The sequence below is a fragment of the Myiozetetes cayanensis genome, unplaced genomic scaffold, assembly GCF_022539395.1.
Source record: "Myiozetetes cayanensis isolate MyiCay16 unplaced genomic scaffold, myiCay2020 scf2-11, whole genome shotgun sequence".
In the NCBI taxonomy this organism is placed as follows: domain Eukaryota; kingdom Metazoa; phylum Chordata; class Aves; order Passeriformes; family Tyrannidae; genus Myiozetetes; species Myiozetetes cayanensis.
Genome location: NW_026087411.1, coordinates 3,170,430 through 3,196,716, shown reverse-complemented (window position 1 = coordinate 3,196,716; position 26,287 = coordinate 3,170,430). Strand labels below are relative to the sequence as shown.

The window sequence follows — 26,287 nt, the reverse complement described above, 5'->3', positions numbered from 1 at the left end:
GCCCTGTGCTGGGTCCTGGTTAAGGGTGGGCACTGTTTGCTCCACTCTGTGCCTCAGCTGGGCTCCTGGTGAGGGCGTGGCAACCTGGGAACCTCACACTGTGGGGAGCAAAGTGATGCCAAGTGCCACAGATTTAATGGGAGAAGTGTCCTAACCCAGCCAGGTTTTGTCTTGGGGCAGATCTGCGTTAAGATCAGCAAACAGCAGCGAGTGGCACATTTCAGGAGTGTAAATATATCTGGAATCTGATCTTTTGGGCCTTACTGCACAGGATTAATCCACGGCCAGTTTGAAATGAGGCTTGTTGAGTTTGTTACTGCTCTGTTTTTCCAGGACCTCCGAGCACTTGCCTTGCTGCTCTCAGTGCACACTCCCAAACAGCTCAACTCAGCCCTGATCCCAACTTTACAAGAGCTTCTAAACAAATGTAGAGCTTGTCAGCAACAGAGGAACTCACTACAAGAGCAAGAAGCCAAAGAAAGAAAAACTAAAGGTTTGCCTTTTTATAATGGTGTGGCTCTGATGGTTACAAAACGGGTGTTGTATCCCTGCAGGGTGGGCCATCCCCAACACTGCACACGAAATACTTTATTACAGAGCCAAAATTCATGAATTGCATGAATTTTCTGTCGGGAAATAAGTGTTTACTGAATGTGGGAAAGGATGGGAATGTGAAAGCAGGGGTGGATGGCAGGAAAAGCTCCTTTTCCCTGAGCGAGCTGTCCCGTTCCTCGCAGACGATGAAGGAGCGACTCCCGTGAAGCGGCGGCGGGTCAGCAGCGACGAGGAGCACACGGTGGACAGCTGTCTGAGCGACATCAAAGCTGAGCCCAGGGAGGCTCTGACCCCCACCAGCACTTCGGACAACGAGACACGGGACTCGTCCATCATCGACCCGGGCACGGAGCAGGACCCTCCGTCCCCCCTCGAGAGCAGTTCTGTCAAGGAGTACAGAATGGAAGGCCCTTCTTCATTTTCAGAAGATGTAATGTTGGCCACGCGGGCGCAGCACGCGGAGGAGCAGCCCGGCAACGGGAAATTCGAGGAGTGCAAGGAGTTCAAAGACCTGCAGGCTCCCAAGGATTCCGTGGGAGCCGAGGAGGACTCGGAGTTCCCTTCCACGTCCATCTCGGCGGTTTTATCCGACCTCGCAGACCTGAGGGGCTGCGACGGCCAAGCCTTACCGGCCCAGGAGCCCGAGGCGAGTTTGGCGCTGGGCTGTGCCCATTCCAGAGGACTCTTCAGTCACATGCAGCAGCAGGACATTTTAGACATCCTGTGCAGGACCATTGAGTCAACGATTCACGTGGTCACACGGATATCCGGCAAAGGAAACCAAGCTGCTTCTTGACATTAGATGGAGCATGTCTGCTTTTAAGTCTTTTTTTTTTTTTTTGGTTGGTTTTTTTTTTTTTTAAAAAATCCTTCTTCCCCTCCTCCCCAAAAAAATGCTGTTTGTATAAGTTTTGCTTATTTCTGTTTCGTGCTTCGGTTTGTCCAGTGCTCTCTGCTTGAATGGCAAGATAGATTTATATGCTTCATTCTTGGTCAGGCAGAACTCCAGACCCTTTTTTTTTTTGTTTGTTTTGTTTTGGTTTTAATTTTATTTTATTTTGCATCCTACCGTACACTTTCTTAAAGGGCAATCAGATAATGGCTATGTTTTATGTAATTAAGAGTTCACTGTAGTGGCTTTCATTTAATATGGCTGTCTGGGAGACAGGGCCTCGTGGCCCTGTATGATGTAATTTAAACTTATGGCATTTTTACTGTGTATAATATGGTGTCCTCTGTGCCAGTTTTGTACCTTATAATCGAGGCAGATTGCCTCAGATCGCTGTGGTTCTTATTATCAAAATTAAGTTTACTTGTATACTAAACAACCACAAGAAATTTGATTCTGTAAAGAATCCTCTTTAGCTGTGGCCTGGCAGTATATATATGGTGCTTTATTTAACAGAATACCTGTGGAGGAAATAAAGCACACTTGATGTAAAATTAATTGTTTTATTTTTATTGACATGATCAATTGCTATTCTGTGCACTTCATTAAACTGATTGTGATGACTTTTCATTTGTTTATAATACGTTGCTTCAGTCTCTGGATTTCTCTCAGCAGAGCACCTGCCCAGCGAGCGAAAGAGCAGCAGAAGTGAAGGGCAGATGTGCAGGACTGATGAGATGTTGGTGCTGGGCTGCTTTGCTGTGCACAGATGTGGAGGGGCAGGGGTTTGGTGTTGGAGCATGAAGTGCTGGCATCTCCCTTCCCTCATTTTAACTGTGTTATGTCATTTCTGCCCTGCACTGTTTGCAGACTTCCTTTCTTTCTCTCTCTGGCTGTGCTCCCTCATTTCTGACAGCGGCTACAGCCCTGGAATGCTGGAATGACTTTATCATCCCTCCCTGAGCAATATCCATTTCCTGTGTCACCTTCTGGCCTGTCAGTGATACTGCTTTTAATATCCAATTAAACTCCACTTTCAGTTTCATTTTCCAGTTGCTTAGCTCATTTGTTTTTCTGTTGTCTTCACGATACATCTATTTTGGTCTTTTTTCTTCTGAATTCTTTCATTCCATCTACCATTTACTACAGCTTAGTATCATCTGCTTCTCCTTGAGTCTATGATATGATATTCTTGCTCACTTTAAATATACTTTCGGTTTTTTTAACCTTGTGTAATTAATAATTTGTCTTTAAAGCTCACATTTTATATTGCCCTTTATTTAGCACTTTCATTCCTGCATTTACAGACACTGCTGATGCTGGTGAGTGTTAAGTTGGTCTCATTAATCAGACATGCAGTCATTATGGTTTTGCTCTCTGCAGGAATAATTTTATCACCCTTTCTGATCAGCTTCTCCCCAGGTTGTGATTCAGAGAGATCATCAACAGCTTTTTCTGGGCAAAACTTCTACAATCAAAATTCATCCGTCACGGCTCTGCCAAGCCAAGTGATTTGTGGTTGGGTGTCTTTAGGAAGATATTTGCCAACGGCTCTGAAGATCTTTGAGATGCAGCAGCCCTTGTAACCCTTTGGTGAGTAGTTTCAGTTAATTAATTAATCACCCTTATTAACGCTGTTGGTAAATTGTCTGACCTCAGTTCCAGCTCTTGCCCTTTGTTGGCTTTATCTCCTCCCACAGGATGAGGTCACACCATAATTGGTACTGGAGAGTGGGATCCTGGTTTTTTGGGGTGGTTTTTATCTCATGTTAAGTAGACCAACTATAATCAGTACTTAATAACTATGTCATACAGGAAACACAAATATTACACCATTAATCATGTCAAGGTTACCAAAAATGCCATCATTTTTACTGCTCTTCTCTTACGTTACCTTCCAATTCCCCCCTGGAGCATTCCTGCAATTTTTATTTCCCCCACCCCAGTATTTTTTACACAGAAGTAAAGCAGTACCTGCACAAATGTCTGCTCTTCCACATCCTGTTCCCAGCTGTTCATCCTCCGTTCCCTCCTTTTCCATGCTCTGTAAGCCATCATTTCTTCCACAGCATTCCCCTTTGACTTCACTTTTCTGGTTTGTATTTCATTGCCTTCAAGAATGCTCCCTTATCCCTGCCTTTGCAAACCCTTTAACCCTAAACCCTTTAATCTTTTAAGTGGCTTCCTCAGTCTCTTGAAGCTTTGGTTTTCTTCCAGGCTTTATCCCACCTCTCATTTAATTATTATTTATTTCCCCCCAGGAAGTTCCACCTCCCATTTCACCCCTTCAGCTCACCAGTCATTTAACACGTTTTCCAGGGATTTTGGCAGCCCCACCCCTGAAGCAGGACAGGACTTCCACAGGTAAGTGATGTCTTTTAATGCTGGTGATCCAATTAGTGGGAGGAGCTAAGAGAAGTCCCAGGGCTGTAATTTCAGTGTTTAAAGAAACTTGGAATTGCATGGAACAACCCACTCTCAATTACTAAATTGTCACAAAATCTCTTTGAGCGTCTGCACTCAAAGCTGCCGAAGCCTGATCTGTTTTAAACCTCGATTTTCTTTTTTTTTTTTTTTATTTCCATTTTGCCCCTTGGTCAACCAAGACCCTAAATCATTTTTGTATTCAGAATGTCAGGCTTTTGTTCCTTGCATATTCATCAAGGAAGGTAACTAAGTTCTGAACATTCAGAAAAAGGAAAATGTTATAACATTTTCTCAAGGGGACGTTTCCCACCCTTGATCTGGACACCTAAACCACACCCAGTAGAACCCCAGTAACCAGTGTGTGCCTCTGGAGGTGTTTATTGTTCCTACCAGACCTCACCTCAGCAAAAAGAGGTTAATAAATGCCTGCAGATTTTCAGGGACAACCTGTCCTGTAGCAGAGAGCAGCACATCTGTATCCTCTGGAGGATGGAAGTTTTTGGGTGGGAAGGTTGCTGTGTTGGTGCCCTGTTTAATGGCAAAATTAAAATTTTTAGGACTTGAACTCATTCAACAACCGCACTGAACGAGTTTTAAGAAGTCCTAAAAATTTTAATTTTGCAAACTCACTGAGTAAAATGACAATTTACAGGACTTAAACTCATTTAGTGTGGCAGCATCAGTTTATGGAGAGAATAAACTGCAGGTAAAGTCACATCCTTTATTGAGCCAAGCACGTTTTCCAAAGGCAGCCCTTGTGTGGCCTGTTGCAAATTGCATACTGGATTTGTACACTTCTTATAAAGCAGCTGAGAACTCAGTTAGCCTTGCTCACCTTGCTACTTTCAGTCTCCCAACTTTGCTCCTGCCCAGATTGTTGGACAGTTGTTCTCTTTGATTTGAGGCACAGAATTGCAGAGGGCCAGAAGTGATTGAAGTGGAAGGCTTGCAGAACTGCCCGAAAAAGCACTAGTGCTGTTTGTTGCTTCCAAAATAAATGTCACACTGAGGTCAAGGAAGGGAGAACAGTGCATGCAGACTTAATAATTACATGACATTGGTAATTATCTTCCCCTAAAACTGCAGTCAGAAACCAAATCTGGCTGCAGTTAAAACAATCTAATGAAGTATTGAAAGAGGCTGTAAATGATACCCCCCCATTTCTTGAAAGGTCTGGTGGATCAGCAGTTTGATAATCCCTTGGGGCTCACCTCTGCTGGGAGCCGTCTCCTGCAGGAATTTTGTCACTCAATTCACTGGATATTAAGGGACTGGAAATGCTTCCTGTGGATTGGTGTAGCTCACCTACCTCTGCTGGAAGTGTGAGTCCTACCAAAGTCCTGACTGCAGCTCAATCATTATTATCTCTGAGGTTGCAGACAAGCAGAGCAGAGATCAGTCTCCCCAAGAAAAGCTGTTTATATCCATAGTCTGCCTTGCTCCTCAGTCACTGAAAATCCATAAATAATGTTTAAATTATATACAGTATCACAGAAGTGGGTCTTTATTCTTCCCACAAATAAATTATTAATTTTTTCTCTTTTTTTCCTTTTTTTTTTTTTTTTTAGAAAACCAAACGTTAACAAAGTATAAAAAGTAATGCCCTAACAAAACTACAGTGCTGTTATCATTCCATGCTGTCTTGGGATTGCTGCAGCAAAAGATGTATCTCTTCAAAATATTGCTTCTTCCAGCACTGCCTGGTGCTCTCCTCAGCAGAGACAGGGACTCCTTTGCATTCCAGCTGCAGCTCCGTCTGAGCCGCCACCACCTCCTGGAAGGTCAAGGCAACTGTTGCATAATGTTCTGGGGGGAAGAAAATGCCACATTTCAGGGCTGTGTTTTTTAAGGAATTGCAGTTGTTGCTGCCTGTGTGTGTCTTTTCACCTCTGCACGCCAGGCTGCTCTCCAAGAACACGGACCCTGAGGGAGCATCCGGCCAGGAACGCTGTCCCTGCCAGGGCTGCTCCTGCTCCCTGCAAAGGAGGCCTCTGATAGCAGAGCTCCTCCCAAAAACTCACCATCAGGCCAACTCCTACACCGCCACTTCAGGACAATTCTTTGGCTTGGGACCTGGAGGAAGAGAAGGATGTTCCCAGTTAGCACCGGGGATTATTCCCCCTGGAAACCAAGGAGACACACACGTGTAACCGAGGCAAGGACTGGGCTCTGATTTTTTGAAATAAACTGTATTTTTCCTGGAGCTCTCAGCTTGCTGCATTCCATGTTGTGTTCTGGCTGTGGGAAGAGGTCAGGGCTCATCAGTTACTGCACAGACACCATTGATTTTCTGGCAGACCTCGAAATGGGCAGCAGCACGATCCATGTTTGCCCTGCTGCAGTGTGGAAGTGCTGGCACTGTCACCCTGCCCAGCCTGCACGAGTGAGGCACTGCTGCACAAACACCACTCAGGGGAGAGTCTGTGTTCTGACCTTCCATTTAAATAGATCCTTATCAGCAAAGGCTGATGAATGTAACTGACCTCCCTCTGCTTCCACAACAGGTAACACTTGGCCCTGAACTGAGCAAAAATCAGTTCTCTAATTAAAAGAAGAATGAAGACAAGAGAGAAACCTTTAACCTGCTTTGTCACCCCTGGTTAAAAAGGACTGTGCTTTTCCCCCTCCCAGGGCAGGTCATCAGGTGTGGGCAGTGCCTGCTGTTCTCACAGGGAATTAAAACCACACAGCATACGAGCAACTGTTTGGCTTTGAAATGCAGGAACTGAAATAGGCATTAGGGAAGCTGAAAGGTCACAAATTTACACTACTTTTTGGTTCAGAAAAGTGAGGTAACGCCCTTCCCCCCCATTTCTGAAGTGCAGAGGAGGAGCTTCTTACCAGTTCTGTGTATTCCCCGCTGACACAGCCCTCAAACATCTGGAGTTTGCCTCCTTTCTCTGCTTCAATCACAGCTGGGCACTTGGAAAACTTCTGGACTAACTAACAAAAAAGAACACACCCATGAAAATACTGGCAGAGAAGAGAGATTGGCTGAAGAAATTAAAACTAACTGTGATATATGTAGGAGTCTTTAAACACTCCTCAGGGTTTTGATTTTATACAGCACTGCAGTGAGGGCCAGTGAGGTGCCAGGTTGAGAATATAAACACTGAGGGACCTGCAGGGTAAATACAGAGCAGGACAGACTGGTCACCTGCAGGGGGTATGGCCACAGCACAGACACAGGCACAGGCAGAACTGGCTGTTCCTACATTGGGAAATGAGGGAAATGGAGCAACAGCTCTTGTTTCCCCAGGGTAGTGCTGGCATTGTCATTTAAAGTTCTCCAACACCAGCCCAGGCTCTTATGAAGGACACAAACCCCAAATTAGTGCATTTGTATTTCATACCCTATAAACCACAGTCTCACACCTCCAGTAATTAACCTAATTAACCTGCAGGCCGTGGAGAACAGCAGTGCCATTACTGAGCCCTTCAGGCTCCTGAACAACAAGGACCTACATCAAACAGCAAAGCTTTTCCTACGCAGCAAAGGAGACTGAGATTGAGCTGCACAGAAACCACATAAAGATGCAGCTTCCCTTTGTTCAGTTGGCTTTTCCTCCTGTTAAGGTAACAAGTGGGGGAAAAAAAGGTCTAAGGCAACCTAATCAGGTCCCATTAAAAAGGTGAAAGTGGAATCTGTACAGTGTGACACATTTCTAACACAACTATTCAGCTGGATCAACATCCACGTTAAGTTACAATGCCTACTGAAAATATCACTTACTTCCTTGGTGGTGAAGATGCTGTAGAGTTCGTCAGCTGGAGAGTTGAACACTTCCCTCATAAGTATCCTCACTGTTGGGATTTTTACTCCAACTGTATCCACAGACTGTGGTGAAACAGAGTCCTGAGAAGCAAAAAAAAAAAAATTGCAGGAGTAAGTGCAAGATCTTAGGAGTTCTGGCATGGCAGGACTGTTGCTACCTGCACATTCTCAAACATACATTGCTGTGAATATATGGCAATTATATAATGTATTTCTGTATTTATTTAATGGAATTTAATAAAAATTATTTAATATTAATCAGGAGTCACTAAATTCAGTGGGGAAAAAGACTAAAGCCAAGGTACCTGCACGGTGTTCTCACTTGGTGTTTGCTCCGTGGGCAGCTCCTGCCCAGCAGGGGCTTTTGTTGGCAGAATCATTCCCAAAGTAAACTCTGGAAGGAGGAAAAGCACTTTTCAGTGTGACACTGAGCTGTACCATCACCCTGACATTCAGGTGCACCATAAAGATCACCAGAACTGTGGAGAAGGGGTAGAACTGTGCAGGAGCACTGAACAGGACATAAAACTCCAATCCAGTTTCCCCCACCTTACAGATTAAAAATAAAAACAACACAAACCCAGGGACTTGTCAATGTATGACCAAGCTGTTCTGGAGAGATGCCCACCCAGAAACACCACCATGCTGTTGAATTTACCTGTTTTAAGTGCTTTCAGGTAATCTCTCAGGGCCTCTCTGACTTTTGTGGTTCCTTCAGTTCTCATCAGGTCCTTCAGAACGTCCCCCTCCCCTTTCTTCTTGCTGACATTTATCTGGAAACAGAACAAGGACACATCTGAGAGACACCTGCTCAGGAGCCTCTGGGGTTCTGGCAACAAAGGCAAGCATTTGGGCTTTGGTTACTCTGCTCAGAGGACAGCTGCAGTTTCGAGTTCATTATCTTCTCAGGGCAGCTGACCTTTGCTAAAAATAGGTCCTCTTGGGTTTTGACTTAAATAAATGTAGTATCTCCACTTAGTCTGGTTCATCAAGGATAGGCAAGAGTTGCTGAGGGATCTCTGGAAGCCACAGCACCAACTGCTATACGAGCAACGTGGAGATTCCTTAAGTTCTTAGGGCTTGGGGGGGTGATTTGTTCGTTTGTTTTGTTTAAGTCTACAAGCAGAGTTCTTCTCAAATTTGTAGTTAATAAATTTGTCACAGCCCATAATTAGCAAAGCAAATTGTGCACATTCCTTGCAGGTAAATTTGAGGACAGAGCTAAGTCATCATTCCAAGTATAATAAACAAAAACATGAAATAAACTGTCCACGTGTAATTATCCCACTTAATGACAGGATACAGCAAAATATGATGCCTGTATGTTGGTTAATGCTTTATTTAAGAATTCTGAACCTATACAGCCATACCAGTATTTCACACCTACCTCTGTATCATCTACCTCATTTTCTTCTGACAGGTTAGGAATTTCAACAGATCCCTTATGTTTCTCACCAGACTCTTTCACTGTACCTGTATTAACATAACGAATTCTTAAATGCATCATTGAAAACTCTTTCCCCCGTAGCAAGACTTTTATGCTTGGAAATGAGCTGTACACAAGTGTTAACTCAAAGGGAGTCGCCTCGAGGCTGATTTAAAGGCACTGAACAGCGACCTGAAGTGTCAGAGGTGTTTTCCAGTGCTTTCCCAGTGAGCTCTGGCATCTGCCAGCACAGGATGAGCATCTAAAGGGGGATGACCTACACAGCTCCACAAGCTGTCCTGGGATGTTCTGTGCCAGACTGCTCTGCCCAAAAAGGCTGAATTTAAAGCCTGACGCTTTTTAAGTTACACTGAAGACTCTCCCCCCTTTGCCTTGCAAAAACATTTCATTGTTGACATTACCTCACTGTTTAGATCGTGATAAAATCTCCTCAGGAAGGGACAGCAGAAAGGTGCAGGTTTATCAGCTCAGTGTCAAAACACACAAAACCCAACAAGATGCTTCATCAGCCCCCTGGCAAAACTCCAAATGCAACCAACCCAGCGCTGAGCACGACTGCAGAGGGGGAGTTATCATGAGGTAAATGCAGTATTTCTACTTAATATCACTCCCATTAATTTTAATCGCTGCCCTGAAACGACCACCACGCGGGCACTGCAGGGGCAGAACCTCCCGTGCTGCTGGTCCAGATCACAGCAAGGACACAGCCAGATGCTCAGGTGTTTCTTGGCCAGGAACACAGTGAGGGACTGTTGGCAACACAAGGGGCAAAGATCCCTCCCCAGTCGGGCTCTGAGGCAACGAAGGGTTGCACAAGATGCAAAGTCTGTTAATCCACAGGCAGCCACATCCACACAGGGAAAGGCTCAGCCGGACAGCCCCTCTCGGAGTCGTCCCAGGACCAAAAGCCATGTGAACCAGTTAAGTCTCAGCCCTAAAACACTGCTGGGCCCTCCACAAATCACACCCAGCCTCCTCAGTGTGCTCCTCCCAGTCTTGTTTTTGGCTCCTCTCCCCAGAAAGGAAGTGCAAGCAAGCAGGAAGAAGTTTTGCTCCTGGAAACACACACCTGACTTCTATCCACCCAGCTACTCCTCTTAACACCTTTCAGAGCTCCCAAACTATTCACAAACAGCACAGTTACAGTGTCTGTGCCGGGCAGCAAAGTCCAGGCAGTGAACAAACACAGCTGTTGGTCAACAGGACGTGTTGGTGCAGCTCTGCATTCCTAACACCACTGCAATGTAAACAAAACTTTATTACCTTCTTATCAAACTATCAAATGATTTGTTTGAATCCCACGGGACTTCAATAACAGACCTAAGAATGAATTATTTTTGTTTCCTGCCAATCCAGTATTTTAGAACATTAATTGTGAAGCACATGACTCAGAAAGACCCACTGTTGAAATACCCTGCTTTAAAAGGACAGACGTGTTTTCATAAAACTTCTATCACAATTTGGAATAAGCCACTAAAATCCTCACTGCATCTTCTGACAAGTGTCAGAACAGCCATTTTGCTCAATTTTAGTGACATTAAGTACCCTCAGTTCCTCACTTTCTTGTTTCTCTCCAATCTAAATTGCAAAGCACGATGTTTTTCCAACACTGGACTTTCCAAACCGGCTGCAAATTTCAGGATTTCCATCATTTGTCCTTACACAGCCACACTTCAATCATAGCTTGAAGTCCTAGTTATCCTAGAAGATTTGTAGAAGGAACTAATTACAGCAATTAGTGCTTTTAGCAGTTCAGTCTGAACTCTCACTTTTAATTCATCAAAACACCATGATGGTTACCAAATTTAGGGGGAAAAAAAAATCAGCACCTGCTTTTTTAAGATTTCCCTAAAAAAATTTCCTTTTTAGGGATTAAAAAATCGCCTTTTTAGCATTTCAAACTAAGTTGAAAACTTAAGGTGATTTCAGCTTAGCTTAAAAAAAGTCAAAAAGCTGATTGCAATTATTTTAACTGCGTGTAATGTTTGCCTTCCTCTCTGTTAACATTTACATCACACTCAAAGTATGCTCTTAGTTTGTAACACACTTGGAACACTTGAACCTAAAATAAAAAAAATAATAAACAAACAACAGTACTTTTTAAAGCCCCCTCTTACTGTGGGAGCAGATTTCAATTCCAAGTCTGTTCTGGTCAACCAAACCTCTTCCAGTAACCTCAAGGCCAGACAAATACGGAGGGGAGGAACAGCCTGTCACTTGGCATTACAAATATCCAAGGAAAAATTCCCATGCAGGTGCTTTCCCACCAGCTCCTCCTGCTTCTTACTCCAGTGCCAGTCCACAACTGCTATCAAGTTTTAGGCATCTAATAAATGGAAAGGATTCCCTGACATCACCAAAAGCTGATCAGCAATTGAAGAGCTTGTCATGGGACGAGCACAGGTGAGGACAACTCCAAGAGCTGGGACTGCAAACCAATACAGCACAACAAAAATGCCCGGGCATCCCAAAATAATCAAGGATTGTTTCTAAGCTCCCTCATTTCCCCCTAAAGAGTTTTATTTGCCCTCATGTAATTTATGATCCTCGAAGCTACACTTAAATTTTTGGAAATAAGCGCAGTTTGACGTTCCCTGGGCTCTCCTTCCTGCTCTCCACACGAGGAACCCACAGATGTGTTCTGGGCACCCCGGGAAGCTAAAATACCCCCAGCACGGAGCTGTGCGCAATCCACAGGGCAGCGATTTTACTCCTTGCGAGGCAAAACGAGTGCTGGGAAAAAGGCGATAAGAAACGCGTGGCGGAAAAACATTGGGGAAGGCGGGAAGCGCCCGGCTCGGGTTTCAAGGTTATTTAAAAACACGCATTTTACACAGTTCAGCCCCCACGTGGCTCCCGCAAGGACCCCGCGGTTCTGACTCACGGCAGGTCACCGAGATATATTCGCGTTTTTCCAGGGAATGGCTCCCGATCCAGCACCTCAGGCACCCCCCACCCCCGGGCAGGGCCGCGCCGGGGCTCGCTGCCATCCCGCGGCAACCCCGAGGCTTCCCCCTGTCCCCGCCGCACCTTTCCAGCTGAGGCGCAGGTTCCACTCGTAGAAGAAGATGAGTTTCCCCTTGCGGCTGTTGCAGGACGCCTCGCCCTCCACGTGTTTGAGGTCGCCGATCTCGCACCGCCCGGCCTCGCCCTCCACCACCAGCCCCTCCAGCACCTCCTTCAGCTTCCTCTTGGACCAGCTGGTCGCGTCCCGCTCGGTCCTGCCCCGGCAGTGAGGGAGCGGCGGGGCCGGGGGTCAGCGCCGCCCGCCTTCACCCCCCCATCCCCTCACACACACACACAGAGCGCCCGCCGCTCCTTCCCCGCATCCCGCCCCGTTCCCGCCGCATCCCGGCCCTCACCAGTGCCAGTTGTTCACATTGGTGGCGTCCGCCCGCTCCTCCACGATCCAGCGGGGATCCCCCTGGCCCCACTTGGCCATGGCGGCTCCGGCCGCTTCCGCCGCCGCCGCCAGAAGGTGCCAGAAACTTCCCCGCCCCGCCGGGGGAGGAGGAGGAGGAAGAGGAAGGAGAGGCCGCGCCGCCCTCCCCGCGCTGAGGGAGGAGGGACCGCGAACCGCAACGCGCCCAGCCCAGCCCAGCCCCGGGTCTCACCCGCTGCTCCTCCGCTCCTGCGCCCGGGAAACGCCGCTCCCAAGGGGCCGGTCCCGGCTCCGGCGGGAAGGCACCGCCGCCTAACTGGAAAACAGGGAGAAAAATGTCAAATAAACGGGGGAAAACCGGAAAGCGGGCTCTTGGTTTTCAACCAGCAACCGCGGCGCGGAGTTGGGTGCCCAGAGGACAAGAAGATGGATGTCTGAGAAGCGCTTGGGAATCGGGTTTTATTGTCTCGGCCATTTGAAAAAACCAAATACACCGTGAGGGAGGCAGCGCTGCTGCTGGGGGAGCAGCCCCGCGGTACCGCCCCGCAACCCTCCCGCGAACTGCTTGTTCTCTTAGAGCAGCAGTAGCAGAATTGAAATCTGGATAGTCCTCCCCGCATTGCTGCTCGTTTAATTCTGCCCTCTGTCATTGTGCTTTTCTTCGCCGAGTGTCCTTGTTATAAGGAGATGTCATAGTCAGGCTCATCTTCGGACTCATCATCTTCAGACTCTTCGTCTGCGTCCAGAATCACTGCCACTTCTGAAAATTTAACTCCTTTCAGTTCTTTTTCAGGGGCAGCTGACGGGGTGTGAGGTGTTACGGGAGGAGCGGATTTCTGGGTTGTGTCTGTGAGAAAGGAATCCTGCAAGAAAAAAATGTAGTGCAGGTGAGGCAGAAATTTCTGTTAAAAATGGCAACGTGGAAAAGTTCGAAGCAGTAGAAGTTGTATAAGTTATGTTTTCTGTCTGTGAAGTTTGCAAGCAAAGCATTGCTTTTAAGGTGGGAAGTCAGAGCAGCACACAAGAACCCTTTGCTGTGCACATCCCATAGAAGGCAGAAGAGAGTCATAATTTCTGGATGACAAGTCCTCCTCCTCCTCCTTCTACCCAGGGACAACAGCCCCTCCTCTAAGATTTTTATAGAATCACAGAATGGTTTGAGTTGGAAAGGACCTTAAAAGATCATCCAGTCCCACCCCCATGCCCTGGGCAGGGGCACCTTCCTCTACACGGGGTTGCTCCAAGCCCCCTCCAACCCGGCCCTGAACATTTCCAGGGATTACTTCACAAAAGATTATTTTCTTTTCATTTCCATGACAGGTTTAACGTTCTCAATAATTCCTTCAGTGATTTGATGACTAACAACAAAATACCTTTCACTCCACGCTTTGCAATCAGAAAGCTCATTACCTGTTTTGTTGTGAATGCCACAGCGGGCAGGGCCTCTGCGTTTCCAAGATCAGCAGCTTTTTCAGATGCTGCTTCATCCTCGTGTTCACTGTTGTAACCTGGCAGTATTGTCTCAAGGTAATTGTCTTTTTCAGGGCCCTGAATTTCGTCTTTGTCAGCATCACCTCCTCTGGTGCTGTACACGTTGTCAAATGATATTATCTCTCTTCTCCTGGAAGAGAGTTTAAGAGAATTCATAACACAAAAATCTCAGGCCTCTCTGAGAGCAGCATGTGCGGTGATCTCAAAATTAGTGGGATTTTATCCAAGGGAATAAATGTTAAGTAGCTTCTTGTATCCTGCAGGTTCTTTTCTGCATAAGGATTAACAATTTGCTAAAGGGTAAGTAGGAATTTGCCCGTGTAATTTTTGATACACAATTAAAAGGTATTATCTTCCTTCAAGTGTAGAGATTTTTAACTTACCATTATAAGGGTTCTTAAAAACTGACCTATATACTAATGAAAGATCCAAGGAAAATCCTGTGGTACCAGAATAAACTAGAATCACACTTTTTAATGCTATTTTTAATAAATGTGTGATAGCAGCATTCTACTTACCCATTATTCATGTGCTCTAGTTTCTCTAAGCTTTTCAGGCTTCCATTTTTGTCCATTGCCCACGGGTTATCAATGCCCTCCATACTTGCAGCTTGCTCCTTAACCAAATGCTGCTGCCCGTGCTTTCTGAAAATGATAAATACATCAAAATAAGAGTATTAATTCTTTTTGAATATTGGCTTCACGGTTGCTTTAGAAACAGAAGACGAATTATTTGTGTCATAAGTTTAATACACAATATTTACTTTTGTTATGATTCTGGGGATTTGTTTAGAATATTTCCTATTTTTCCATGATGGTAGTAGGGTAAATATTTGTTGCCCTCTTGGAAATGTAATTGTTTTCCTCTACTGTGTGGCCACTGAAGTTAAGCAGCAAAAACCTCCCTTGATTTCGGGAGTTGTGGGGTTAGAGGAGACCCATGTGGAAGTGTTACAGCTACTTGTGCCTCCCTTCACAGTTAAGAGTTTCTGCTGTCCACATTTCTCTGTTTTAAAACTATTTGTTTCTGCTGTCGCCGTGTGACCAACACAAGAAAAACCAACTTTTAATGACCTGTGGTGTGTTTAATATCTACACACCAGCCCCTGTGACTCACAGCAAATCTCAGGCAGCGTTCCCTGCAAATATCAACAGTTTACGGGACAGCTTTCCCAGGCTGACACTTAAATAAACTGGCGAGCTGTAAATCCAAACTACAGTGTTGGAGCAGAGCTGTGTGTACCTTTTCCTCCTCACACCCAGGCCCACGTACACCAGGAAGGCGATGAAGGTGCAGGCCAGGAGGACGCTGAGCACGATGGCTGCGACGAGCTCCGGGCTGGCCGAGGCCGCCGGAGGCTCCCAGATGGCAGCGGTGACGGAGGTGGAAAACACCTTCTCCAGCTCTGCCTCGATGTTTCCTGACTGCTCCTTGAGTTTCCTGAAGAGGAGAAGGTTAAATGTGGTGGTTTACCAGGCCTTCTTTTTGGCTGGAGGAGTGGCGAGGAGAAGAACAAAATATCCCTCCCTGGTCCACCAAGATCTTTTCCGAAAATTCAGGACTTGTCGTGGCTTTTGTTCAGGAAAGCCTCTGTTCCCTAAGCTACCAGCCCTGGTGCTTGTGACCTAAAATGCTGCAAAGCTTGGACAATTGAACTTGAGAGGTCAGTAAATGCTCTAAATCCACATCACTGTCATGTTATGAAACAAATGTAAAATACACCTGAAGTGTAAAGTTTTAATCAACAATCTGCTGTCATAAAGTCAATATATTTTAATTATGTTCTTTCTGCTTCAGCTTTTTTTATTAAACTGACTTTTAAATCGGTTTTGCACAATTAAACTGCCTGATTCGTGTTTTTGACAAACTCTGGAAATTACCTCTCAGTAAATAATGAAAGCTTTCTGAATTCTGAACTATCCATTTAAGCCTTGAGCCAAATCTCAGCTAAACTGTTATTTGATCTAAACCCGTCCAGTCCAAGACCTTAATAACTTCCAGGGAAACAGAACCCATCTGCATAGCTCGGAGCCCCAGGAGCCAGACTGTGCCATACAGACCTTTTTACATCCTGTGCAGGTACTTCCTGGTGGGCCTCATCAAAAGCAATGATTTCTACTTGGGTTTCATCGGTGCTGCTTCTTGTTTTTCTTTCTAGTTCATTGGAATAAACATCAACAATGTACACATTCCATCCCAGTTTATCTTCCAGGACCCTGTCATCGTATTAAGAAAACATTTTTAATTAACTGGGCAGTGACAGATCCTTTTACTCTGGAAATTAAATAAAGCAGATATTGATATTCATAAAAATACCTTGGCAGGTATTTTAATCGAAGCATGTAAAAAAGATTATTATCAGCAAAGGAATTAAGCCATTTGCCCAAAATTGTTGAGGGATTGAGTAGCACAGGGAAAAAAATGCCCAGTCAGTGATATCTATGGAGTATTACAAACAGTAAAGGTGGGGAGGAGGGAAATTCAGTCTCGTAATCCTCATTATTTTCTCCTCCTTTTCCATAGAGATTTTCATGCTGTATCACTGCCCTGTAGGCTGTCAGACCCCTATCCCAGATGGACTCCAAAGCTGTCATTAGATATTACACCAGAAGAAGCTTCACAGTTTCAAAAATACCTTTTTACTTCAGCGATGTTTCTTTCAACAACATTGACCTGCTGATTGAGCACCAGCACCACGATGTTGCTGCTGGAACTGGAATCAACAGTAACCTAATAAAGAAAGAATCACATAAAAGATTTTCTAAAACATCTGTCCCTCTCTGATTAAAAAAAAACAAAACAAAACAAACAAAACCCAACCCACTAAACAACAACAAAGCCCCTCTGCTATAAAAGATTTGTCCTCCAAAATCAGCCTTTGGGCCAACAGATTTTTATATGTCAGTGAAAATGGCAACCTCTTAATTCTAGGCTGCAGTAAATATCCATGTATCAGACAGACTTGGTGGTGGTGTTAAGTGATTTTTTTTTGCCATTATTAAACCTAATCTTTCTTATGTTCAGAGTTTTGACATGGGAGTAAATCAGGATTATCCATGGCAATATTCCTTACATTGACTGTTGTCCGGGCTGTGAGGCTTCTTGTGCCCTGGTCTGCAGCTTGGACTTCCAGATAAAATGTTCCAGCCTTCCCTGCTACAGAAACTGTAAAAATCTCCCCAGTGTTTTCGTTGATGTCGAATTCATTTGTTTGATGATTCACTAAGCTGTACAGCACGAGGCCGTTGTCTCCTGAGTCGGGATCCGTGGCCTGGGTTTGGAAGAAGGCGATTTGTGAAACTCAGGTTTCACTGGGGAAGAAATCCAGCTCTTCCTCAGGATTTCTGTCCCAGTGAAGGGCCCAGGGAATACTCCACCTGCACCGTGATGACGGGGTGCCTGTAGGGCACCGAGCTGGGGATGCGGGCGGAGTAGGAATCGCTGCCAAACACGGGCTCCTCGTTCACGTCCTGCACGGAGATCGTCAGCATGGCCGCGTTCTCGGCAAACAGGCCTGGGACAGACACGGGTGACAGCAACAAAACACCCACCACAGCCCACGTTTGCACCCTTGGGGGAGGGAAGGCTGCTGGCTTTGCTCTGCACAGCCTCGGTGCTTTCCACCTTTCACGTCAGATTTTTCCCTTGAAGGCAATCCCAACTCCTTTCCGGGGTTGCAAACACAAAAGAGGTGTCCGTTGCCCCGGTTTAAGTTGGAATGTCCCTCAAAGCAAAGAGTTACCTGAACGCTGGCCCTCTGCAGCAGATGAGGTGTCTTCAAGCAGATGAGTTGCTTGAACTAAAAGCACATACTGAGGAACTTCCTCGTAGTTCAAATTGACTGCTGTCCTCAGCTCCCCGCTCGTGGGATCCAATCTAAAATGGCCTGAAAGGAAAAACGTGCACTTTTGCTGTTATGTAGCTACCATTTTTCCTGTATCCCTCCTACTCTCGTGTCTTAGTTGCTCTTGGGGTGTTTCCAGGGCTGCTGTGCTCTCAAGAATGTGAAATGCAACATTTCCACTGGCCCAGCAGAAAAGGCATCACAGCTGGGTTCCTATCCCAGACCAAACAGCTCTTAAACACGTAAAGGAACAATATATGTGAAAAACAGAATTGCAGCTTCTTGTTGCACAACTCATTTCTTTATATATTTCCAAGTTTTCAATTTTGGCTCCCTCAGTCTTAAGACTAAAACCCCCATCTTTTAGCAAGTTACCACCCTCTCCATAGCCAAAAATTAATGAAGTCAACGCTGAAAAGCTCTGAAAGAAATTCTGTGTGCTTCCTTTCCTTTAAAAAAGACACAAATTTTTAGCCATGCTCTCCATCTCCTCCTTTACATCCAGCAGCATCTGCCACACAACAGGCAGGTTGTTATGCTCTCTTGGCTCTTTTAACCCAGAAGGGAAACCCTACTCACCTTTTTCATTGCCAGAGACAACACTATAATCAATCAGTGCTCCTGAAGCTTCCACCACGGAGAGAGCGTAAATTAAATAACCCACTCCTGTGTTTTCCGGAACGGAAATGCTAATGCAGGAAATAAAGGAGAAACAGGAATGTTAAACTTCCCATCAGTTGTTGCAGGGACAGACTCTGAAATTTTAACTCCCAGTGGAAAATCTTGCCCACTCCCCTCCAGTTGTTTGCTGGAGCTGCCTGACTTTCAGAGAGCAGTGCAAGCCCTACTTTTCTATCAGATGTTGCTTTATCCTTGAGTAAAGCCCAAGGAAAAATATTTTATAGTGTGGAAGAGGAAAAGGGTATTAGACAAGCTGCAAAATAAAGAAGTAAGAGGTGACGCCTCAAATCACGTTCACAAGAACCCCCAGAAGAGCAGAATTTCCTAAATATTCTATTAAAAAAAAAAAAACAACCCAAACCTGATGTTCTTTCCTCTGCATGGAAAAATATGAAAATGAGCTTCAGCTCTACTATGTTTTGCTCTATCTGGAGAACACATCTAGTGTGTGTATATATATATATATATATGTTATATAATGTGAAAGCCTCACCTGATTTCACTCCTGTTAAACTGAGGCACGAAAGGCCGGTTGTCAAACACGTTCAGGGTAATCAGAGCGGTGCCATTTAAAGGAGGGGAGCCTTTGTCCTTGGCCATCACTGTTAAGTGGATCTCTCCAGACCTCGACAGGTTTCCAGTGGTGATGATTTTCCCCTGGCTGGGGTTTTCCAGCAGGAAGAAGGGGCTCACGTTTAGATCTGGGGGGATGAAGTACTCAACGAGGCCATTCTGCCCCTGCCAGGAGAGGAACCACAAACTCCATGGAATTGGGAGTGTATTTTGAAAGGCAGGAGAAACAGTGAAAATGAGAGATTCCAAAATGTCTAAATGTCTCCAGTGAAACGACTTTGAAAATAGGGATTTTTTTTGATTTTTTTTTTAAGAATGAAAACCTGGGGTTAGCTATGGTAGGATGGGTGGAAATTAAAACAAAAAACAACCACAAAGCAGAAGAAAACTCACAAAAAATTGGCCAGTCACACAGGGAAAACGTGCAAAATAAAGGTCTCTAATGAAAATAAGTGTAAGGGGGACAGTCAGAGTAGGGAGAGTGGCACAGGGAGGACAAGTGCCACTCTCATGGCACAGGACCAGACAGCTGAGGGAGGAATTTCATTTGGCTCTCAATGCACAGCTCACACAGTCCAGCAATTTTCCAAAGCAATTTCACTTCTAATACAAAAACTGTTGAAAAGGGTGATTAAAAAAAGGGGCTGGTGGATCATTTGCAGCAGTGTGCCACAGCTGCAGCTATTCTAACTAAAATTACACGTGAGGAAATAGGAAGGCACCCGCTCCACCTATTTTGTTGTCACTTCTAGAGGTTTCACCCTTTAAATGATATAATTACTGGTGATGTTGTCATGGGGATGTGTGGGACTGTTGGCTGTCCCTGCCAGTGCCTGCATATACTGCTTGATGGGTGCAGTACAGAGGTAGCAAACAAAATGACAGGAAAAAATGGGGATGCAGGGAATTAACAGTACTCAAGCCAACATGTGATGTTTAGCATCTACAGAATCATCTACTTCAGAAGTTGAAATAACTTCAGAGGCACTGAATTGCTTCAGTCCTTATGTGCTTCTGGAAGCCTGGTGCAGCTCCATATAAAAAGGGGGAAAACTAAAGGGAATACAGCTGAGGAAACATGTCCAAAGAGAGGGAGTCCACCAGTGTCCAAGCAGAACCATCAAAAGCCCTAATTCCCAATTCCCAGTGCTGTTGGAGCTCCCTACATTTGCTATTTCGTGCCTAAAGGGCAGAGAAAGATCCCCCTGGGCTGCAGTGTCAGAACCAAAGAGGAGGAGTTACCTGATCCCTGTCGGTGGCACTCACAGTTATGACATGAGCACCTACAGGATTGAGCATGTTGATGGAAGCAGAATAGGAATCCTGAGCAAACACTGGAGCGTTATCGTTCACATCAATCACCAGCACGGCCACTGAAGTGGTTGCCTGGAAAACAAAATGGTTTGGTGCATTTTAAAGTGTTTAGAACGTCTCATTTTTTTTCTTACTTGCAGAAGAAGTGTAAGTCAGGGTTTGAAAATGATGTAGGAAAACGTTGTTTGGGTTTAGTTTTGTGACCTCAGCAGCAGAGATACTACAGGATTTTAAGACAAGAGGCAGGAATCCAAAGCTGCAGTAGGATTCTACTTCTTGAAAGGTGTCTGAATAAGAACAGGATGTGTTTAGGGGGCCAATGTGTCTTACACACAGTTAAGAGGACCACACACATTCTGGTTCTGTTAAATAAGTGTCTAATATCTCCCCAAATAAAAGAAACACAGCAGAACCACAGCAATTTGCTGAAAATACTTTTTACTCCTATGAAAAATGCCCCCATCGCTCGCAGTTCTAACAGCAGCAAGCAAAGACTCCCCTTCCCCAGCCCAGGTTAGTCAGCAAACAATTCAGGGTTGAAACCCTCCCATGCATAATTTTGAAGTATTTCCCATAATTAAATTATACTGCTACCCAGTAGGGTCAAAGGTTGGAGCAGTCTGACTGTAAACATCATTAGGTGACTCATTTATTCCACACAATAAATGTCTCAGAGCTCCCTCCCACTGGTTCAAAATCCACTCCTCAGAGTCCCAGTTCATTACAGTAATGGCCTTTTACCTGATGGAAAGGGGCAGATTTGTTGTTGACTGCAGTCACTGTAAGGTTGTATTTGCTCATGGTTTCATAGTCTGGAGAGTTCTTTATCTTAATGATGCCCTCTATTTCATCTATTTCGAATATATTTTCTCCACCATCTGAGACAGGTTTAAAGAAGCATCATCAATTAATGCATTTTAGAAGCACATAATTAACTAGACTCTTAAATTATACTTCTACTGGTTTTGGCCACAAAGACACGAAGTCTGACACATATTGAAAATAAAAGACTAAAAACATATTGAAAATAAAAGACTAAAATCATATAAACTCTATTCCCATTGCTCTTGATGGTCCTTCCAACAAACCCAACTATTTGAGCTCTGGTCTAAAAGGAGCCTGAATTTCCATCTCTGTTAGGCTCTACAAGGCAGGGATGGATGAGGCCCTAGATCCTTATCCCTTATTCGAGAAAACAGTGACAGAATTCCTCGTTACCTGTGAGTTTATAGAGAACAAAGGCATTGTCTCCTGTGTCTCTGTCTGTTGCTGTGACTTTTCCGACTACGAATCCCACGGGCACGTTTTCATTTACACCGAATTCAGCCACTGGCTCAAAGACAGGTGGCCAGTCATTAACATCAGTGATCTTTACGACAACTGTGCAGTAACCTCTCTTCTTCTCAGGGATTCCATCATCTTCAGCATATACCACAACCTGCAAGTTATTGGTGATGGCAGATCATACATACTTGCATAAGGATTAAAAGAAACACCTTGGTGAATTTTAAAGCTTTGGAATGTTCTTAGAAAGGTAAAGTCCAATTCTGAACAGCAAATTCGGCAATGTTTTTGCTTGAAGCAAAATAAGATCATAAATATCCAGCAGTGGCAACAACAATAAAGAACATTAACTGAGAATCATATCTGCAAGGTCTCAGTGCAGTCCACATTCAAGCAGACAGCACTGAAAACATGAGCTGTCACTGGGAAATTAGTTATTCATGTGCTGGAGTGTTTGTAGGGCAGGTGAACAATGAGCTGTGCTTGAATTTCATTACAGATGAAAGGCAGTGGCTTCTTTTGATAAAGCCTCACATCTTGAGATTGCTGATGTTCTAAACCACTGCAGAAAATGCTCAAGCAACATCAAGGCAAACAAAACCACAAGTGTCACCTGTTGTCCAAGGTAAAGACAAAGAGTTCTGAATAAAACAAGACTGAAGAAATCCAAAGCCAACCTGATACTCGGTGGGTTCCTCCTCATAATCAAAGGTGGTATTGGAATACAGGACTCCAGTTGTTTCGTTTATCCTGAATTTTAGTCCGTGTCCATTAAGAATGCCATATGTTAGGAGCCCATTTCTGCCTGTGTCATTGTCCTGAGCTTTCAGCTGGACAATCTGAGTAGCTGCTAAATTCTGTGGATGAGGAAAGATTGGAGCTGTCAGAGTCTGGTTTGTTGCAATTCCTTGGATTATGTGAAGGGGGGAAAGCAACAGATACTGCACACACTTACAGTAGGATGGACATTTTAAAATCAAAATTATGCAACTCATTCAGCAGAGTAAGAGCCTCTTGTTTTCTCTCATTTACAGAAAATAACTATTTTACTGTCCCCCATGTCTCTACCTATTGCAGCAATCCTCAGGAAGAAAAATCTTAACCAAATCCTAACCTCGAGCATCTGACTCGCTGTTATTCCTGTTCAACACCCTCTACTCCCAGGAAACTCAGGGGATGTTCTCAACTTCAGAATCACATTTCTTTCTGAACACTATTTGGCTAATAGGTACTCTTATCCAAAGAAATAATACAGTTTTTCCTCTTCAACAATGTTATTTGCAGCAAGACTGACAGAAGAAATCAGTGGTTCACCTGCACAGCCATTTGAGACCTGGAGTTATTTGATCCAACTGTGTAAATATTTCACATGGAAATCAATTTTTTTAAGGTTGGGAAATGTGATTCCAGCTCTCCTCCATTAAACTCACTGGGAACATTACAGATAGGTGTAATAACTGAACTTAACTTTGGCTCAGTGGTAGAAATGGGTTACATTTGAAATCAGTTGTGGCTGTTAAAGAGAACGTGTGGCATCAGCTGGGGATCTCAAAGGCAAGGTGTGTGTTATATAAAATATTAACATGATCACTGGGCTTCTTTTTAAAAAGGCAGCCAGCAGATTAAAGTGTGAAAGGTCTTGCTGGAAAACTGAAGAGTGAAATGTTGAGCTGGCTGCTTTTGCATAATTAAATGCTGTGGCTTCTTTTGTAGACTACCAGTGTCTGAAAATCTGACTGAAACCTGGCTGGTTTTCTGCTGCTGATCACTGTGTGTCAGCCAGAATCACAACAGACTGTGCATGAGCAGGAGGAGAAATACTGCTAAAGTAGAATTTTCCCTGCTATTTCTCTGTGTGAAGCTCCCTTACAAAAGGCTGAGTGAGTCTATGCCCAGCACATCCACCAGGTTTTAAATGCACCCCAATATTCTTTTTGTATAAATATTCTCTTTGTATAAACATGCAAAATGGAGTGGCAGTTCTTCCTTTGTGGAGCCCCTGCTTTTGTTAAAAGGTTCACTTTTCCTTTGGTATGTCCACACTTTTAGCCCATTCTCTTTGTGTTTTGGGATTTTCAGCTCGAAATCCACCTCAAAACATCCCCTGGCAGAACAGAAGGGCCAACCTGCCCGGTTCCAGCAGGTTTACTTTTATTCTCGTTAAAATATTAAATATAAATCTTCAACGGGTGATGCAGTTTGGATGGCGCTTTCTTACCTCTGGCAATGTTGCTTCCAGCAGAGAGGATGGGAAAACAGGAGGGAAATCATTTTCATCAATAACTTCCACCTTCACTGGGACTTCATTAAAAATGGCAGCATCAGTCGAGTCCGTTGCTCGTACAGTGAAAGTTACTGGAAAATCTTCCAGCTTCAAATTCTTTGTTGTTCTTATGATACCAGTGGATGAATGGATCATGAAATACCCTGTTTAAACCAAAATAAAACAAACAAAAAAACAACCCAGAAATTATTCTGCTTATGAATTTATTAGTTGAAACTGAAGATCTGAATCCTTCAATGCAAACAATGTGTTTTTTATAGGAGCATTATATTGTTGCCTAAATGTCTGTGTATTCTTCAAAGAACAAAAAGAAATTCAACATTTTTACGAGGTTTATAAGAATGTCAGACCTATCCAGGGCTGTAATTGACAAAAAGAAACAATTCTGAAGGTCAGATGGAAACCAAAAGGGAGAAAATTCACTCCACCACTCCCCAGTCAGGTCTTCACCTTCCTGTGAAACAGTCCCTGTTTCAGTTAGAAATTATTATATTTCTAGATATAGATACAGATATCTCCTCTGAAGTCCTGTTCTTACTGGAGATGTGGAATTCTGCAACTAACTGTCTGTCTTTGATGCTGCAATAAAATCAGCTCTATATTTAGTAAAAACAGACACGTGGCAAAGCACTGATCCACTTGAACCGACAGAAACTTCATCTCCACTCTCACATCTGTTAAGAAAACATTGCTGAGTTAGTTTTTCTACCAGAAGTCCTTATGCTTTTGGGTGTTTCTGCTCCAGCCACTGTAACTTTATGCCTGATCAGGTGCCACCTGATCTACCTGTAGAGGTGATGGGGGCCAGGAATGGATCACGTGGGACAGAAATTCAATCACCACACCTAGTGCAGATCAAATCTGTCCACGTGGCTGTCACACCTCCAGCGTTCCTGGCTGTGGAACTGAGAGGAGGGCAAAAGGAGAGAGAGAAGAAACACCCCAAAAGCTCAGTGGTGCTGTTGTTTAAAACTCCACATCAAGAGCTCACCCTGGTCATCCCCAGAGACGATGGCGTAGCTGACAGGGGCGCCGTGCAACGCGCTGGTCTGCACCACAAATGTGTCTGGCGGTGCCTTCTCGCTCAGAGGGGCGGGATGATAGGATGCCTCCGAGAACACCGGCAAGGACACTCCCACGGGGACCACGGTGACTGCCACCTGCAGGGGAAAGGACACGGGCACGGGGGTCGTGTTCGCAGCTCCAGCAGGCTCTCCTGCTGAGGTGTGCGACGAGCCCAGAGCTCGGGCAGTAAGGAAGATTGCAGTGTGCTGATTTTATAGATGAAAAAAAGGTGACAGAATTTTCTACATGTCTTTATCCATATAGATTTCTACTTCTTCTTTTTTCTTTTTTTTTTTTTTCCTGCTGCAATGTTTAGTGGCAAAAAAATCACCATCAAGTTCTAAGCACCGCATAAAAATTTTTTTAAATCGTATTTACACTTCTCGGTCGGTTAATTTAGAAATTACTTTTTCTTGCTTTACAGAAAAAACAAAAAACCAAACAAACGGGAACATATTATTTGCCACCTGCTGTTTATTTATCACACACTTCCATCACATCCCCTCTGACTGCCTCACTCTTTGACCTTGCACAGAAGTCTCCTCTCCGCTCCTCTAACCCTCCTCCCTCCCGGCTTGTCTGTCTTTTCTGAACTGAAATGATCTGTGCTTTGCACAGTTTTGCCTCACTAACAGCCGTTTCCAGGTGTAGTTGTGCTCAGCCTGGAACAAAACAAGCTGGGTTGGAACAAACTGTGCAAGCTGACACTAAAATTTAGTACCTTCACAGAGGCTGAAAGAGGCGGCGAACCCGAATCCGTAGCGGTGACATTCAAGGAGTGATACTGGGGTTCAGTTTGCTTGGATAAGTCTCTTGTTAACTGGAGTACTCCTGTGGTACTGGAGAGGCTGAAGAGGCCTTCTGAGTTCCCACCTGAAAACAGGAAAACAAGGGTTGGAGCTGCTCAGTGGGACCAGCAGAGACAAGGGATTGGATTGTCCAGCCGGGATTGAAGGGGCACGGGTGGAAATCCTGAGCTGGGACTCGGAGCAAGACACCCCTGGTCTCTCTCTTGATTCTGTGTTGCAGAATCATTGGGGCTGGAAGGGTCCTTGTGAGGCCTCTAATCCAACCTGTTGGCTCAGAGCAGGGTCAGGAGTGAATTCAGCACAGTTTGCTCAAGGCTTTGATCCCTCAGGTGCTGAGAATCCTTCTGAGCATTCTGTTCCACTCATTGCTTACCCTCCCAGAGGATTTTTACCCCTTATATCCTGTCAGAACCTGCCAATTTCAATTTATCACCATCTCATCCTGGTGGTTTTGCAGTATTCAACTA

At 44.7% G+C, this 26,287-nt stretch overlaps 3 protein-coding genes across 13 annotated transcripts in view; 1 reads left to right on the top strand and 2 right to left on the bottom strand.

Moving 5' to 3' along the window:
* Positions 1-1,998, top strand: part of USP34 (ubiquitin specific peptidase 34) — a 101,449-nt gene extending 99,451 nt beyond the window's left edge. For all 11 annotated transcript variants that reach the window (XM_050316489.1, XM_050316490.1, XM_050316493.1 and 8 more), the window contains 2 exons: positions 334-493; positions 738-1,998. In XM_050316489.1, the coding sequence (XP_050172446.1) occupies positions 334-493; positions 738-1,351 (774 nt within the window). In that variant the 3' untranslated portion in view covers positions 1,352-1,998. The remainder of the gene's footprint in view (positions 1-333; positions 494-737) is intronic.
* Positions 1,999-4,578: 2,580 nt separating this feature from the next.
* LOC126640584 (activator of 90 kDa heat shock protein ATPase homolog 2-like) lies at positions 4,579-12,611 on the bottom strand. The gene is made up of 9 exons (XM_050316506.1): positions 12,456-12,611; positions 12,124-12,314; positions 9,034-9,119; positions 8,305-8,419; positions 7,952-8,040; positions 7,605-7,727; positions 6,713-6,814; positions 5,893-5,944; positions 4,579-5,677 (listed from the first exon to the last, which is right to left on the bottom strand). Exons 1-9 carry the CDS (start codon positions 12,533-12,535, stop codon positions 5,499-5,501), a joined length of 1,017 nt encoding a protein of 338 aa, XP_050172463.1. The 5' UTR covers positions 12,536-12,611; the 3' UTR covers positions 4,579-5,498.
* A 295-nt stretch (positions 12,612-12,906) lies between these two features.
* The window catches only part of LOC126640582 (protocadherin Fat 4-like), a 36,141-nt gene continuing 22,760 nt past the window's right edge, over positions 12,907-26,287 (bottom strand). Inside the window, exons 28-45 of the mRNA XM_050316500.1 lie at positions 25,733-25,884; positions 24,938-25,106; positions 23,881-24,089; positions 22,340-22,519; positions 21,597-21,816; positions 21,120-21,256; positions 20,307-20,450; positions 18,985-19,229; positions 18,390-18,499; positions 17,709-17,852; positions 17,344-17,480; positions 17,040-17,237; positions 16,602-16,696; positions 16,027-16,182; positions 15,209-15,406; positions 14,485-14,610; positions 13,886-14,096; positions 12,907-13,338 (exon numbers count right to left, since the gene is read on the bottom strand). Coding sequence (XP_050172457.1) covers positions 13,153-13,338; positions 13,886-14,096; positions 14,485-14,610; positions 15,209-15,406; positions 16,027-16,182; positions 16,602-16,696; positions 17,040-17,237; positions 17,344-17,480; positions 17,709-17,852; positions 18,390-18,499; positions 18,985-19,229; positions 20,307-20,450; positions 21,120-21,256; positions 21,597-21,816; positions 22,340-22,519; positions 23,881-24,089; positions 24,938-25,106; positions 25,733-25,884 — 3,017 coding nt within the window. The 3' untranslated portion in view covers positions 12,907-13,152. The remainder of the gene's footprint in view (positions 13,339-13,885; positions 14,097-14,484; positions 14,611-15,208; positions 15,407-16,026; positions 16,183-16,601; positions 16,697-17,039; positions 17,238-17,343; positions 17,481-17,708; positions 17,853-18,389; positions 18,500-18,984; positions 19,230-20,306; positions 20,451-21,119; positions 21,257-21,596; positions 21,817-22,339; positions 22,520-23,880; positions 24,090-24,937; positions 25,107-25,732; positions 25,885-26,287) is intronic.

Excerpts from the sequence above, each read along its gene's own strand:
- LOC126640584 (XM_050316506.1), bottom strand. The coding sequence starts at position 12,535 with ATGGCCAAGTGGGGCCAGGGGGATCCCCGCTGGATCGTGGAGGAGCGG. Across the intron at positions 8,420-9,033 it reads ATGAGGTAGATGATACAGAG|ATAAATGTCAGCAAGAAGAA; the intron begins GTAGGTGTGAAA and ends TTCTGTTTCCAG. Across the intron at positions 7,728-7,951 it reads CAAGTGAGAACACCGTGCAG|GACTCTGTTTCACCACAGTC; the intron begins GTACCTTGGCTT and ends TTTGCTTCTCAG.